Raw genomic sequence first — 12,979 nt, forward strand, 5'->3', positions numbered from 1 at the left:
GGCCCATTCTACTCGGGCCACGGCGGCTACTACTGCTTTGGGACGGGGAGTCCCTTTGCAGGACATCTGTCAGGCGGCGACGTGGGCTTCGCAGCACACGTTTCCCAGGCACTATTGCCTAGACAGCCAAGTCCGGAGGGATGGCTTCTTTGCCCGTTCTGTCCTCCAGGACTTTCTGGTGTGATCTTGGTTCGCAGACCCACCACCGGGGTTGGTATTGCTTGGGTATCTATTCTAAGGTGAGGAATCTAGCTAACGTGTTTCTTTCAGATGAACAAGTTACTTACCTTCGGTAACGATGTATCTGTAAGAAACATTAGTTAGTTAGATTCCTCACCGACCCACCCATCCTCCCCATTCTGCGAACCGACATCTAGGGTTAAGGCTATCCTTTTCAGGGCCCTAGATTTTTTGGCACCAGTGTCGGTCTCTTGCATGGCTCTGCGTTCCTGGCGCGGAAAGCTATGTACAAGAACTGAGGTCAGCGCGCGAGGGCGGCATCTAAGTACTCCGAAGTCATTCCGGCGCACGACGCCAACGACGGACGCGGAGCCGCAGACGACGCCTAGCGACGCGCAAGGGGTATTGCTACAAAAATCTTCCTGATCCAGTCTGACGCCTGGGGATATTCTAAGGTGAGGAATCTAACTAACTAATGTTTCTTACAGATACATCGTTACCGAAGGTAAGTAACTTGTTCATTTGTCATTATTCACACCCCAAAAAATTATTGCGCCTTTTAAAGTGACATTAGCCCCGCCTCCTTGCCACGCCCCCAGTTCACAGCTCAAAATGATGAGTACCTGCACTTTTTTTTCCCATTTAAAGCACTGGTTGTTCACCCTTGCAGAAGCGCACTCCAAATCATAATTTGAGCACTGCAGCCTCCACAGGTCTTGTTGAAGGAAAGCGTCGCGCACCACTGCAGAAGCACACACTGTGGCAGAGTGGGCACATACCTCCATGACACACTGATGTTACATGTCACTCCTGTGAGACTGATCACTGCAGAGGGGCAGGGGAGATGTTACATTGATTAATAATATTGTGGGGGCCTTATGGGCCGCTCCTCTCGTATACAATGTCTCTCCTAGTCACAAACCAGGCTAGTGCTGTCTAGAAGCTCCCGGGCTCACAAAGCTGTCTTGTCTTCTCTTCTCCCCAGGGACCTCAGCGCGGCCATCTCAGATGTGAAGGAGATGGTCCTCCGCGATATCGACCAGCTCTTCCTGTCCTCCGACTGCCGCCAGTTCAACCGCACGGAATCTCTCAGGTGAGTACAGGCAGGCAGCCTAGGTGGGGAAGGGCAGAAGGTACTTTCAATCTTCTCTGTAGTCAACCTTCAGCAGACTGCAATCTTTTCTGTTAGCTTGGCAGAGACATAATAATTTTTCTGCTAGCCTCTTTGATGAAGTTTTGAACTCCACCATTGTTCCACCTTTTTCTCGACATAAAGTTGAAAGCTGTCAGGTATGGGTTAGAATGTCCCTGACCACACCTGTCTTTAGGATGCGCTTGTTTACTGTAGCATGCTCTGGGACTCTGATGCACTTGTACAGTGTATGTTGTTTACAGTTCATTGCTTTCCAGATAACTCAATATTTATTTATTCACAGCTTGCGATAATTTAGATATATCTCTAGGGCCAGTTTGATGCACATTTTAGGATCGCCAAATAATTTGCTGTTTTTCTGCTTTGAAATGAGGACTGTTTAGATTACTTCCAGTGTGTCTTCTTTAGAATCTGTTATATGATGCAGTGATCTGCAGTGTGGATTCTCTTAAATTTTGTGATTTCCCAATAGCTCCTCGGGTGTTGCTTCTCTGAATGCTTCACTGAGAGAATTGCAATGTCTGTTATCTGAATCTATAGGTGTAGGTGGCAAAACATTCCCTTAAAATTCTGTATCTTAAAGTAATTCCTGAATTATTCCACCACCCACCCAGACACGTCGGCTCTGCAGAAGTCCTACTTACATACATCCTGTGCATACGCAAAGCCAGATCAGGAGGACGTGCGTTCTCTTACATCGCTCCTAAAGCGTGAAACAACCTTGCACTCTACATCAGAGCCTCTCTCTCTTCTTCAGTTCTGTAAGAAGCTGAGAAGCTGGTTTTTCAATCAACCAACCTATCACAGGTAGGCCGTGGCACAGACACCTGCCCCAGGCCAGGATACCCTTGCACGATGTTAGTGCACTCTACAACTGCACATAACATTCCTTCACATAATTATGTATTCTCAAATAATTGTCATTCTGTTTTATAAGTTTCTTGCAAAACCACCTGTGGAGTTGTATTTCTGAATTTTGTAATACCATGGTTACTCAAAAATGACGTCTTTATAATTTATACTTTCCCGAACTAGTGAAGGCTCTCAATGCTATTTTATATTACTATCCCTCTCAGAGCATGTCTCTTCTGCATTCATTGACCTCCAGATAACATCCATGATACTTATCCTCAGATCCCCACATAAACGATGCAGCTTCTTTTCTCTTAGTCCTGTCATTTCCAAATAAATCCTGTGGTACCTTAACGAAAACTATGTATTCTCAACGTTTGTGGATTCTTGTAACTGTCTTCAGTAATCTCCAGTTCATCTTTAACTTCTCTAATTTCCACGTAACTCTTGCAGTATCCAAGCTCTAAATCCTGTAATATCTCAATAATAGCTGTGACATCTTATCTTTATCTCCTATCTCCAGAACACTCCTACAGTATCCAGGCTCTAAACTCTGAAATATCCCTGTAATAGCTGTGACATCGCATATTTATCTCTTCTCTCCAGAACACTCCTGCAGTATCCAGCCTCTAAATTCCGTAATATCCCAGTAATAGGGGTGACATCTCATCTTTATCTCTTCTTTCCAGAAAACTCCTACAGTATCCAGGCTCTAAACTCTGAAATATCCCAGTAATAGCTGTGACATCTCATCTTTATCTCTTCTCTCCAGAACACTCCTGCTGCATCCAAATGCTAAATTCTGTAATATCCCAGTATTAGCTGTGACATCTCATCTTTAACTTCTCTGATCTGCAGAACTCTTGCAGCATCTCTTCTTTACATTCTGTAGTCACCACGTAGCTTCCGTATCCTATTTTCTTCAAATTCTGTACTGTCTAGCTAACGCCCACTATATATTAAAACTCATTTCTGCAATCTTTCCTTAAATGTATCGGTATTCATTTCTGCAGTGAGTCCTGTAAGTACATTAACAACATTACTCCACACAGTGTTATTTTTTAGAGGATTGGGTCTTTCAAGTATGTAAAAGTTAATATTTATGTTAAAGGTCATTGTTTATTTTATTTTTTATGTTCTATTTTTTTGTTTTGTTTTAGGCTCGCTGATGAGCTCAGTGGTTGGGTTCAGCGCCACCAGGATGGGAGGAAGTCTGGGAAACTAACACAGATGAAAAAAGCTCGAGCGACCAAGGCATGGCTGAGACTCCACCTGTTGGGGAAGGGGATTTACTGCTCACTCCACATTGTAGCCTGTTTCTACTCTGTCTATCACCAGCCTCTGCTGAGTGCAGGTTGATGTGCATCGCTAGCTTTCCTTGCGCAGCATTACCTCCTTGCATTCTGTCTTGATGATGCTGCTTTTCTTCCCAACCTCAATGTGCCCAGCCTGCAGCGTACTGGCCCCATTTGTACCTGATCACTCACTAAGTACATCAATGATGCCTGCATAGTGCAGGACCTGTGACGTCACTTCCTCTTGCCAAGTTCAACTTGCAGCAGTGTTTGACCTGTGGCAGAGTGGCCTTAAGGGTGGTGGCAGGCTCCTTCAGTGTTCCACTGTACCCACTGCATACAGGCTAGTGCCAAAGAGATGGCACAGGGCTGAGCAGGTAGCATCTTTCTGCACAGTCCAGCAGCATCAGTGGGGCCCAAGAGCGGCTAGGGGATGCTCTTTACACACTCACATGGGCTAGTGGCTGGCGGGATGCAGTACCTGCCAGACTGCAGACTGTCCCAGGGAGGTAAAGTATGGAAGGATTATGGTAATCCCTGCTTTATCTGTGGAATAGTCGTGATGCTGGGGAAACAGTTCACTTCTGGAATCCGCTCAGAAGCACTTTGTTACCGTGAGGCAGCTTTCCTCTGTGTTTCTGGTGAGAAGGACTCTGGGGGGGATCCTGAGAGCTCTGGGGTCTTCATTGGCTATCCGTTAGCCAGGAGAAGGACCATGTGCCACAGGCAGACCAGTAGGGTTATGTGCAGATATTCCTCAGGCTCAGGAGACGGGCAGCTTCGATGGTCACAAAGCTCAAGCAGGGCCGACCAGGCTTGGTGCAACTCTTCACAGTTCCTGAACGTGGTTCAAGATTACATTCACACATTGGACGGTGTAACAGGAGGCCACTTCGAATCAAAGGAACTGGTTTGGTTTATGTTTTGAGCACGAGTAGCCTTTAAAGGGCATCATTGTGAGCATCCGTTTCTCTGCAGTGTGTTTCAAAGGATGGCTTGTGTTGTATTTTGTGTGTATTCCAGCCCTAAGCCAGACACAAGAAAAATAACCCCTTAGATGGATTTGTATCCTGCTGAAACAGGGCAGCTTTTGCCAACTTCTGCCAGCACCTATTCCAAGGGCTTCCTGGATGGGAGAGTGTCTGAAATTACTCTAGGAAGTAAAAACGTGGAACGCAGGAGGTGTAGAAATGGAGGACGTGGACATCTATATTGTGGTGCAACAGATAAACCTTTCTAAGGGCACAGCTGCACACTCAGTCAGAAAAAAGTGGGCTCTACTTACCTTGGTAGAGAATACTCCATCCTACCCTGTAGTACAGAAGTACTCCCAAAACTATCTCTCTTGGCTGTCAGTAAGAGGCCTGAACATATGAGGGTCAAAAGAGGATACTGCACTGAGTACAAGTTTCAGGCAAACACTTTCTAGACTCCCTCTCCTAACAAAACACCAGGGCTCCGCTGTGGGGTGCTCTTGATTTGGTGTTTCAGGTGTTCCCTCAGGTTAGTTGCTATCAGTCACATCATATAAGGAAGCCATTTGTGTGGAAAATTAACATTACCAAAACGGCAAAGTGGAACAGCGGGCACCAACTGTGGATTTTGGTACTACAGCTGTCCTTACAACACACTGCAGGAACGCACGTGTGGTACTGTGTGTGTTGTGAAAGTGCCCTGGGCTAGCCGCTGCCCCATAGTCCTCGGCCGAGAAGGCTGTAGTTCATGGTACTCCCAGATCAAGATGACATCAGCTTTCTTATAAAGAGAGGCCTGTACGAGTAATAGCTAGTGATTCCAGGATTAAAATCCACCAGGAAAAAAGGGGGTAAAAGTATGTTTTTACATCCTGTCCCTGCCTTAGGGGGCTTCAAGGACTCTGCACCATTGACCTCAGTATGAAGGGGCTGTTATGGTGGCCAGTCCTCATGTGCCCTTTGAAGAGTATCTATTTGTGTACCGTGACTTACCCTTTCCTCAGTAATGAGCTGTTTCTTTCTCATTTCAGAAGCAGTTGCTGCAGAAGAAATTACTGAACCTCTCTCGTTACGTCCCCGCACACCCTTTCAGGCACCATGAAAGGTAAGCTTGGGGTGTCATTGGTGCCATGATTAGTCTTGGCCAATCTTAACCTCTTCCCCCACCATTTACCATTAACAGCCCTTAAAAACTGCAAGAATTCACTTGGAAAACAACCCTCCCTGCTCACTCTCCAAGCTGTGCAGTAAGAATGGCTTTTCCAGCCCTTGCAACACTAGAATCACAGCAGCCATGGACCATGTTATTGTGGCTCAGCCTACCTCCTAACGAACGTATACGCCTCTGTCCCACTCAACTTAGCAGCATACAGTAGAAACATTTGGCAAACCTGATAGGGCTGGCTTTCGCATAAACAAAAGGTTTTCTCAAGCTTCAGTAGCCTACACATAATAGGTACAGTGCGCACAGCAGCTGTGAAAGGTTCCTTCATGCCCAGAATAAAGTGTATGTAGCAACAGTGCAAACCCCTTGATGCAGGCTGCATAGTACAGCACAAACAAGTTTCCTAGCCATACAAAGAGCAGCTACGACTATTGGCAGCAGCAATGCAAGCTTCTATTGGACAAAGAAATGGCACAAAAAGGGCAGTATACTGCAAGCTATCCTCACACACAGAATACATACCTGACAAAGCAGCAGCAATGGAAACCTTCCTCATATTACAGTTCCATTCACATGAAAGTACAGGCAGATGTAGTAGCTTCCCTCATTTAAAGAATTGGTACAGTACAGGTGTCGGCACTACATTCTTTCTGCAACTCCCATGCGCATGCATGTACCCACACAAAGAATATAGTACAGCACAGAGGTTCTTGTTGGACACATAATTGCAACACAACAGATGCCGGAAATGCAACCACTACTCGGAATACACAGAACAGGTAGAGCATGGGAAAAGCAATCCAAGCTCCCTCACACACGCATGTAACCGGTATAGCCAACATGGGTGCAGTGAAAGATTGCCTCACATCACAGCAACCGAAGCGATCTTACTCCCAACCACTACTGGCATCTCATACAGCAGCAGTGCTTAATTCTTACATTCACTCACACACACTGCCCTCCCCCCTCTGGAATCCACCCCATGGAAGAAGAATCAAAAGCACAAAAGTGGAGGATGAAAACCTGGGTTCAAATGGTGAGGTAGGTCCTGGCATTTACACCAAGCAAAGGTTGTTAGACTTGTGGCCTTACTTTGTGGTTGGTTTAATTTCACTCTAGAGCTGTAGCTTTGGGTGTGAGCTGCCACCCAACACGTGTCTTACACATTAAGATAGATGGATTGGGATGGCATAGGGCAGAAGCACACAGGGAGTTCCCTGGTGGTCGAGGTCCAAGCGAGAGTAGGTTACCCAGGATGCTCTTGGCAGCCCCGGTTGCTGGTGGTATCCACATGTGGTGGCATCACCACTTATGCACACATAAGTTGTGTCTGTGCTTCTCCACAGGATGCGCAGCCCCGCTATGGTTCTTAATGAGTGCTGTACCTGGCCATACGAGATAGCAAGGGTGTATTCAATGCAGAGGCAAGATCCGATGCCTGGATATTTTCAAATGCAGAGAAACACAACGTGACCGCATTGGTATTTCCAAAGTGCAGCAGGGCTTAATATGTAGAAAAGTGTAAAACATCTTAACAAGGAGCCATCTCACTTTGAGAAATCATCCAAACATTTCAGTCTTTACCTACATGTCAGTGGAAATCAAACAAACCCAGCTATACTGGAAGACCATTTATTGTCTACACAAGGTCAAGGATTTGGTCAATTGCTGTTATTGTTTAGATCTAAAGACATTACACCTGTCAATTTTGTAACATTTACTTTGAGTTTGTCTTGGTGCCTTGATGCTTATACATGAAAGGTTGAGATTCTTGCCTTGCTCTTGGCCCGTTGTCCCGCAGTCTGTTTACTGTGCCTCTCATTTCAGGGTACCATCCAGCCAGCTGCAGGTCTACCATCGGCCGGACCAGACATATCATGACTTCATGGATGCCATTGACCGGCGAGAAGACACCTTCTATGTGGTCTCCTTCCGAAGGGTGGGTTTCATCATTGGCTGGGGCAGGTGCTGTAGCAACAAGTCATCCCTAGTGAGAGGAGATGATGCAATTGTAATGTAACACAACAACACAAGACACAACTTTGACTGCAAAGCTAGTAAGCCTGCTTAGATTGAAAGAGTAGTGCATTTGAAGCCTTTTGTGAGGACAGTGTTTAAGGTGATGAATTATTTAGCAATGGGACAGGAGTAAAACCAGCATAACAAAGCTTCAAAATTGAGAGCAGAGGCTTCATGTACAAGAACAATTTCTCATAAATTGACGTCTTGCTGCAGTGACTTTAGGCTACCAATATTTTTGCCCTATTACTGTGCCTTATCTTAACTCCCCCTACTCCTTCTCTCTTCATCGCAAACAATTTTTTTGACAATTTTTTGTGTGTGCTGTATCAGAAGTCATCCGAGGTTTCAAATACAACAAGCAGTTGTTTAAGAAGCATACCCTTGAGCAACAGTAAGGCTAAACTCCCCCCTGCTGAACCCAGCCAGAGTGTGAAGTCCGAATTCTCAGGATGGCTAAAATGTAGATAAGTAGTACCTTCTAGCACTGGAAGGGCCAGAGACTATTCTGCTCACCTGTCTAGATGACTGAAGGGGATGGAAGCACTCCTGGGCGCAAATGTTATTGTGGTCAGTGTTGCTTTCAGCCGACAGCCGGTTGTAGCTGGGGCAACACACAATCGGTAAAGATAGTCTGGAGGTAGAGTCGAGTAGTGATGTGGTGGCAGTTTTATTCCTCTGTCTTATTGGTGTCACTTGTAGGCTCGTATAGAGAATCTCCTATACTGTTGAGCCTCTGAGATGTTTTGGTCAAAGGAGCCAGCATTTAACTTACTTAGATGGCGACTGCAAGGACATTTATATGGAGGGGACTTGTAGGCAGTCACCTCACATAAAGGGTATAGGAGGAACGGCCACATGAATAGCAGTTCTTCTCCCACCATTGTCAGTCTGGCTAGAGAGGGCAGTAGCCACTCTCTTGGAAGGCTTGTATGTTTGTCGAGTTTACTGGAGGAAAATCACAGAGCTGTGCATAGAACTTACAAGGCCTGATTAGCACAGCGTCCACAAATGATGCAGAAGACTTTACTCCTTCTGGCATAGGACTGCAGAATATAGAGACGGCACATACCAAGACATAACATCTAAAAGTAGGTAGTGGTCATTGGAGTCCACCAGAATGTGAAGTGATCTAGTCTATCTTTCTTTGATCGCAGGTCAAAGAAAGCTAATTTGGATTTAAGGAGGTGCCTGCATTTATGGTGGTTTGTTTCAGCTCTTAAATGGGGATTCAACGCATTCCAGAGATTAGATCGTTGAACTACCAGTGACTGGCTTAGGGGGTGCAGTCGATTGAAGGGGGTATTGGGGACATTGGTGATTCACTGAGCGAAGAATCCTGGTGGCGGGGTAGTGAGGGGTGCCTGCTTTTAAAGGTGGGAAGAACATTTAGTCCAGAAGGCCTAACAAATAATACACCATGTTTCAAATTTGATTCTAGATTCCAGTTGGGGCAACTGTGGTGCATTCAAACCCAGCTTGATGCAATCCTCCTTTTTTTTTTTGACTCATGCTTATGTTCAGGGCCTGGCTATGAAGCCTTTGGAGAGGGTTGCAGATAAGCAGTTTCGTTTTTTTAATAGAACAGTCACTGTAGCAATATTCCCTCTTCAATTAGGCTCGCCTGCGGTAATTCACCTGCCCAAGTAGGAAGAGGTTTGTAAATTAATCTGCCATTCCAAACAAAATGAGTTGGGTTTATTTGTAGCCAAATATTTAGAGTTCATAAAAGTGGATGAAAATTGTTTTTTATGAAAATAAAGTACTTTCTTTTTATTAAAAGACAAGCGCTGGAAAGACACAGATGTATTGTGTTCATTGTTTGAATGAGTTCTGAGTTTTGAACCTTGGTCCCCTATACTACCTCCCTGAGAAGCCTTTAACTGCTCACCATTACTACCCTGATAGCTAATTGCAGAAAGGGAGTACATGACCTAGTTCGCTGAGCCATTCTAGTACATCAGTGGCAATGGCCATAAGCAGCATGGCTGTGGTCAGTAGCGCCTGCTCTCCCACCCCCAAACGATGTCTGACAGTCTCGCTCACCCCTTGTACCCTGTGGTTAACCTGTGAATTTTTTTGATTTCCAGGATCACCTCCTGCTTCCAGCCATCAGTCACAACAAGACGTCCAGACCTAAAATGTCGCTGGTCATGCCAGCCATGGCGCTGAATGGTAACTTGAATGGTTATGTTTTGCAATACCAGGGAGGAGATAGGCTGTGTTTGTTATTTAGGCAATCAATAGAGATACAAAGAGAAATTCTGGTTGCCCAAGGAGTGTCCTGGTAAGAGGATGTGATTGAGGCTTATGCTTGTGGGAGGAGATGGGTAAGTAACTAAGTGGAACGTTTGATGGACAGGAGAGGATTTATAGAAGTTCTGTGTGCTCAGTACCGCAGTGGTTCTGGGAAGCCTCGGTACTCTTCATATAGTGCACAAGTTAGCTTCAAGGTTGATAATCCAGGTATCACACCACGATGAATGAGTAAGGACCCTCTAAAGCCTTTTTGTAACGATCCCTCTTGTGTGACAGATTCTCTCTAGTGAATATAACTGAGGTAGAAACAGAGTATATGCTGATGTTTCTAGGAGTTGGGTTTTAGACGTTCTGGTAACTGTAAAGATTGTTTCAACATCTTGAAGCTCTAACAGATTTCATTCAGGGACACAAATGGGCCACAACACCAAGGAAGAACTAGGAGAGAGTAGCGTCATTGAGGTACAAGCGCCATAAACTGTACAACAGCACTGGTCAGTTCCGCAGGTTTCCTCACTTCTTGCTAGTTTGGAGCAAGAGTGGTGTGTTTCCCCTGGGTGGTGTGTGGTTTCTAGAGTCTGTTGGCAGAGTCTGTAACTATTGTCTGCATCTGCTAATCCTGCTGTGCTGGCTGTACTATTGGTGTCTGAGTGGAAGAGAGGAAAGCGTGTGAAGGAGAATTTCATGCCAGTGTGCAGCTGTGCTGCTAGATACAAGAGTCGTAGGCAACATCTGCATGTAAGTTTTGTTTCTAGTCTGTGATCTGTTGCTGATGTGTGGCTAGTGAGCATGGTCTGCTGCTAGTGGTGGGATTCCACCCTGGCTTTTCAGCCTGTGGGTGACCTTTTGACCAGGCTGGTGTCCTCGACCTCATCAACCTGCCGGGTGCCCATTGCCAGGCCTCTAATTAGAGGGCTTCCACTCATCCCAGATGTCTGAGCCAATTAGTAGCAGCCTGCCTTGTGTCTGAGACATGTGTGCGCACGCGCGCTCCTCATCCCTGGTTCAGCCATTGAGTGCACTTCCATAGTCTGTCCACGAGAGGTACCCACCCCCACCCTGGTCGCCTTTGTGCTTCTCCATCCTGGTTTAGCTTGTGGGTGCTTTCCCTTCCACCTTTTTCTGTTGTTGGGTGCTCCCGGTCCCTTGGTCAGTTTCTTTTTCTTCCTTTTCCGGGTTTAGTCGATGGATACTCTTCACTGCCAGTCAGTGAGTGCTCCCTGTATCTAGTTCAGTCGGTGGGTGTCCCCTTCTCTGATTCAGTCAGAAGGGTGCGTGCTCTCCGACCCCTGGTTCACTCCGCGGGCGCATCCTCTTCCAGGTTCAGGCACTGTGTGCCCCTCCTTGCATCAGTAGGTGAGATGCTCAAACCCGGGTTCTGTCAGTGGGTTTTCACTTTTCCCAATTTTGTCAGTGTGTGCTCCTCCCCCATCTCAGCCTGGTGGGTGTCCCTTCCCTGCTTCAGTCAGTGGGTGCTCCCCCATGGTTTAGTCAGTCGGTGCCCTCTCTCCAGTTCAACTGGTGGGTGCTTTTCCCCCTTCCTTGGTTCAGTCAGTGGCTGCTCTCCTCTACTAGGTTCAGTCAGTAGTCACTCCCCCTACGGTACAGTCGATGTTCGCTCCCCCTGCCGCTACATTCGGTGGTGGCCCCCCGCAGTACATTCATGGGCGCCCCCCACGGTACATTCGTGGTCGCCCACCGCGGTACATTCGTGGTCGCCCACCGCGGTACATTCGTGGTCGCCCCCCGCAGTACATTCGTGGTCGCCCCCCCTGCGGTACATTCGTGGTCGCCCCCCCCACGGTACATTCGTGGTCGACCCCCCCCGCGGTACATTTGTGGTCGCTCCCCTGCGGTTTATTCGGTGGTCGCTCCCCCCGCGGTTTATTCGGTGGTCGATCCCCCCCGCGGTACATTCGGTGGTTGCTCCCCCCACGGTACAGTCGATGGTCGCTCCCCCCGCAGTACATTCGTGGTCGCACCCCCCGCGGTACATTTGGTGGTTGCCCCACCCCGCAGTACATTCGGTGGCCGCCCCACCCCGCGGTACATTCGTGGCCACCCCCCACGGTACATTCGTGGTTGCCCCCCACAGTTTATTTGGTGGTCGCCCCCCCACGGTACATTCGGTGGTTGATCCCCCCCGCGGTACATTTGTGGTCGCTCCCCCGCGGTTTATTCGGTGGTCGCTCCCCCCGCAGTACATTCGGTGGTCGATTTCCCCCCCCCCGTGGTACATTCGGTGGTTGCTCCCCCCACGGTACAGTCGATGGTCGCTCCCCCCGTGGGACATTCGGTGGTCGCTCCCCCCGTGGTACATTTGGTGGTCGTCCCCCCGCAGTACATTTGGTGGCCGCCCCACCCCACAGTACATTCGTGGCCGCCCCCCCATGGTACATTCGTGGTCGCCCCCGTGGTACATTCATGGTCGCCCCCCACAGTTTATTCGGTGGTCGCCCCCCCCACGGTACATTCGGTGGTTGATCTCCCCCCGCGGTACATTGGTGGTCGCTCCCCCTGCGGTACATTTGCTAGTCGCTCCCCCTGCAGTACATTCGGTGGTCGCTCCCACTGCAGTACATTTGGTGGTCGCTGCCCCCGCAGTGCATTCGGGGATCACTGGTACATTCGGTGTCCGCCCCACCCCGTGGTACATTCGTGGCCACCCCCCCACGGTACATTCGTGGTCACCCCCCGCGGTACATTCGTGGTCGCCCCCCACAGTTTATTCGGTGGTCGCCCCCCCACGGTACATTCGGTGGTTGATCCCCCTCGCGGTACATTTGTGGTCGCTCCCCCGTGGTTTATTCGGTGGTCGCTCCCCCCGCAGTACATTCGGTGGTCGATTCCCCCCCCCCGCGGTACATTCGGTGGTTGCTCCCCCCACGGTACAGTCGATGGTCGCTCCCCCCACGGTACAGTCGATGGTCGCTCCCCCCGCGGTACTTTCGGTGGTCAATCCCCCCGCGGTACATTCGGTGGTCGCCCCCCGCAGTACATTCGATGGCCGCCCCACTCCGCGGTACATTCTTGGCCGCCCCCCCCCACGGTACATTCGTGGTCGCCCCCGTGGTACATTCGT

At 48.3% G+C, this 12,979-nt stretch overlaps 1 protein-coding gene across 1 annotated transcript in view; it reads left to right on the forward strand.

Moving 5' to 3' along the window:
* ATF6B (activating transcription factor 6 beta) overlaps positions 1-12,979 on the forward strand; it is a 292,837-nt gene that overhangs the window by 264,285 nt on the left and 15,573 nt on the right. The window contains exons 9-13 of the mRNA XM_085640283.1: positions 1,166-1,273; positions 3,346-3,439; positions 5,486-5,559; positions 7,447-7,558; positions 9,729-9,813. Of these exons, the coding sequence (XP_085496409.1) occupies positions 1,166-1,273; positions 3,346-3,439; positions 5,486-5,559; positions 7,447-7,558; positions 9,729-9,813 (473 nt within the window). The remainder of the gene's footprint in view (positions 1-1,165; positions 1,274-3,345; positions 3,440-5,485; positions 5,560-7,446; positions 7,559-9,728; positions 9,814-12,979) is intronic.

This window comes from Triturus cristatus, unplaced genomic scaffold, assembly GCF_964204655.1.
Source record: "Triturus cristatus unplaced genomic scaffold, aTriCri1.1 SCAFFOLD_118, whole genome shotgun sequence".
Classification (NCBI taxonomy): domain Eukaryota; kingdom Metazoa; phylum Chordata; class Amphibia; order Caudata; family Salamandridae; genus Triturus; species Triturus cristatus.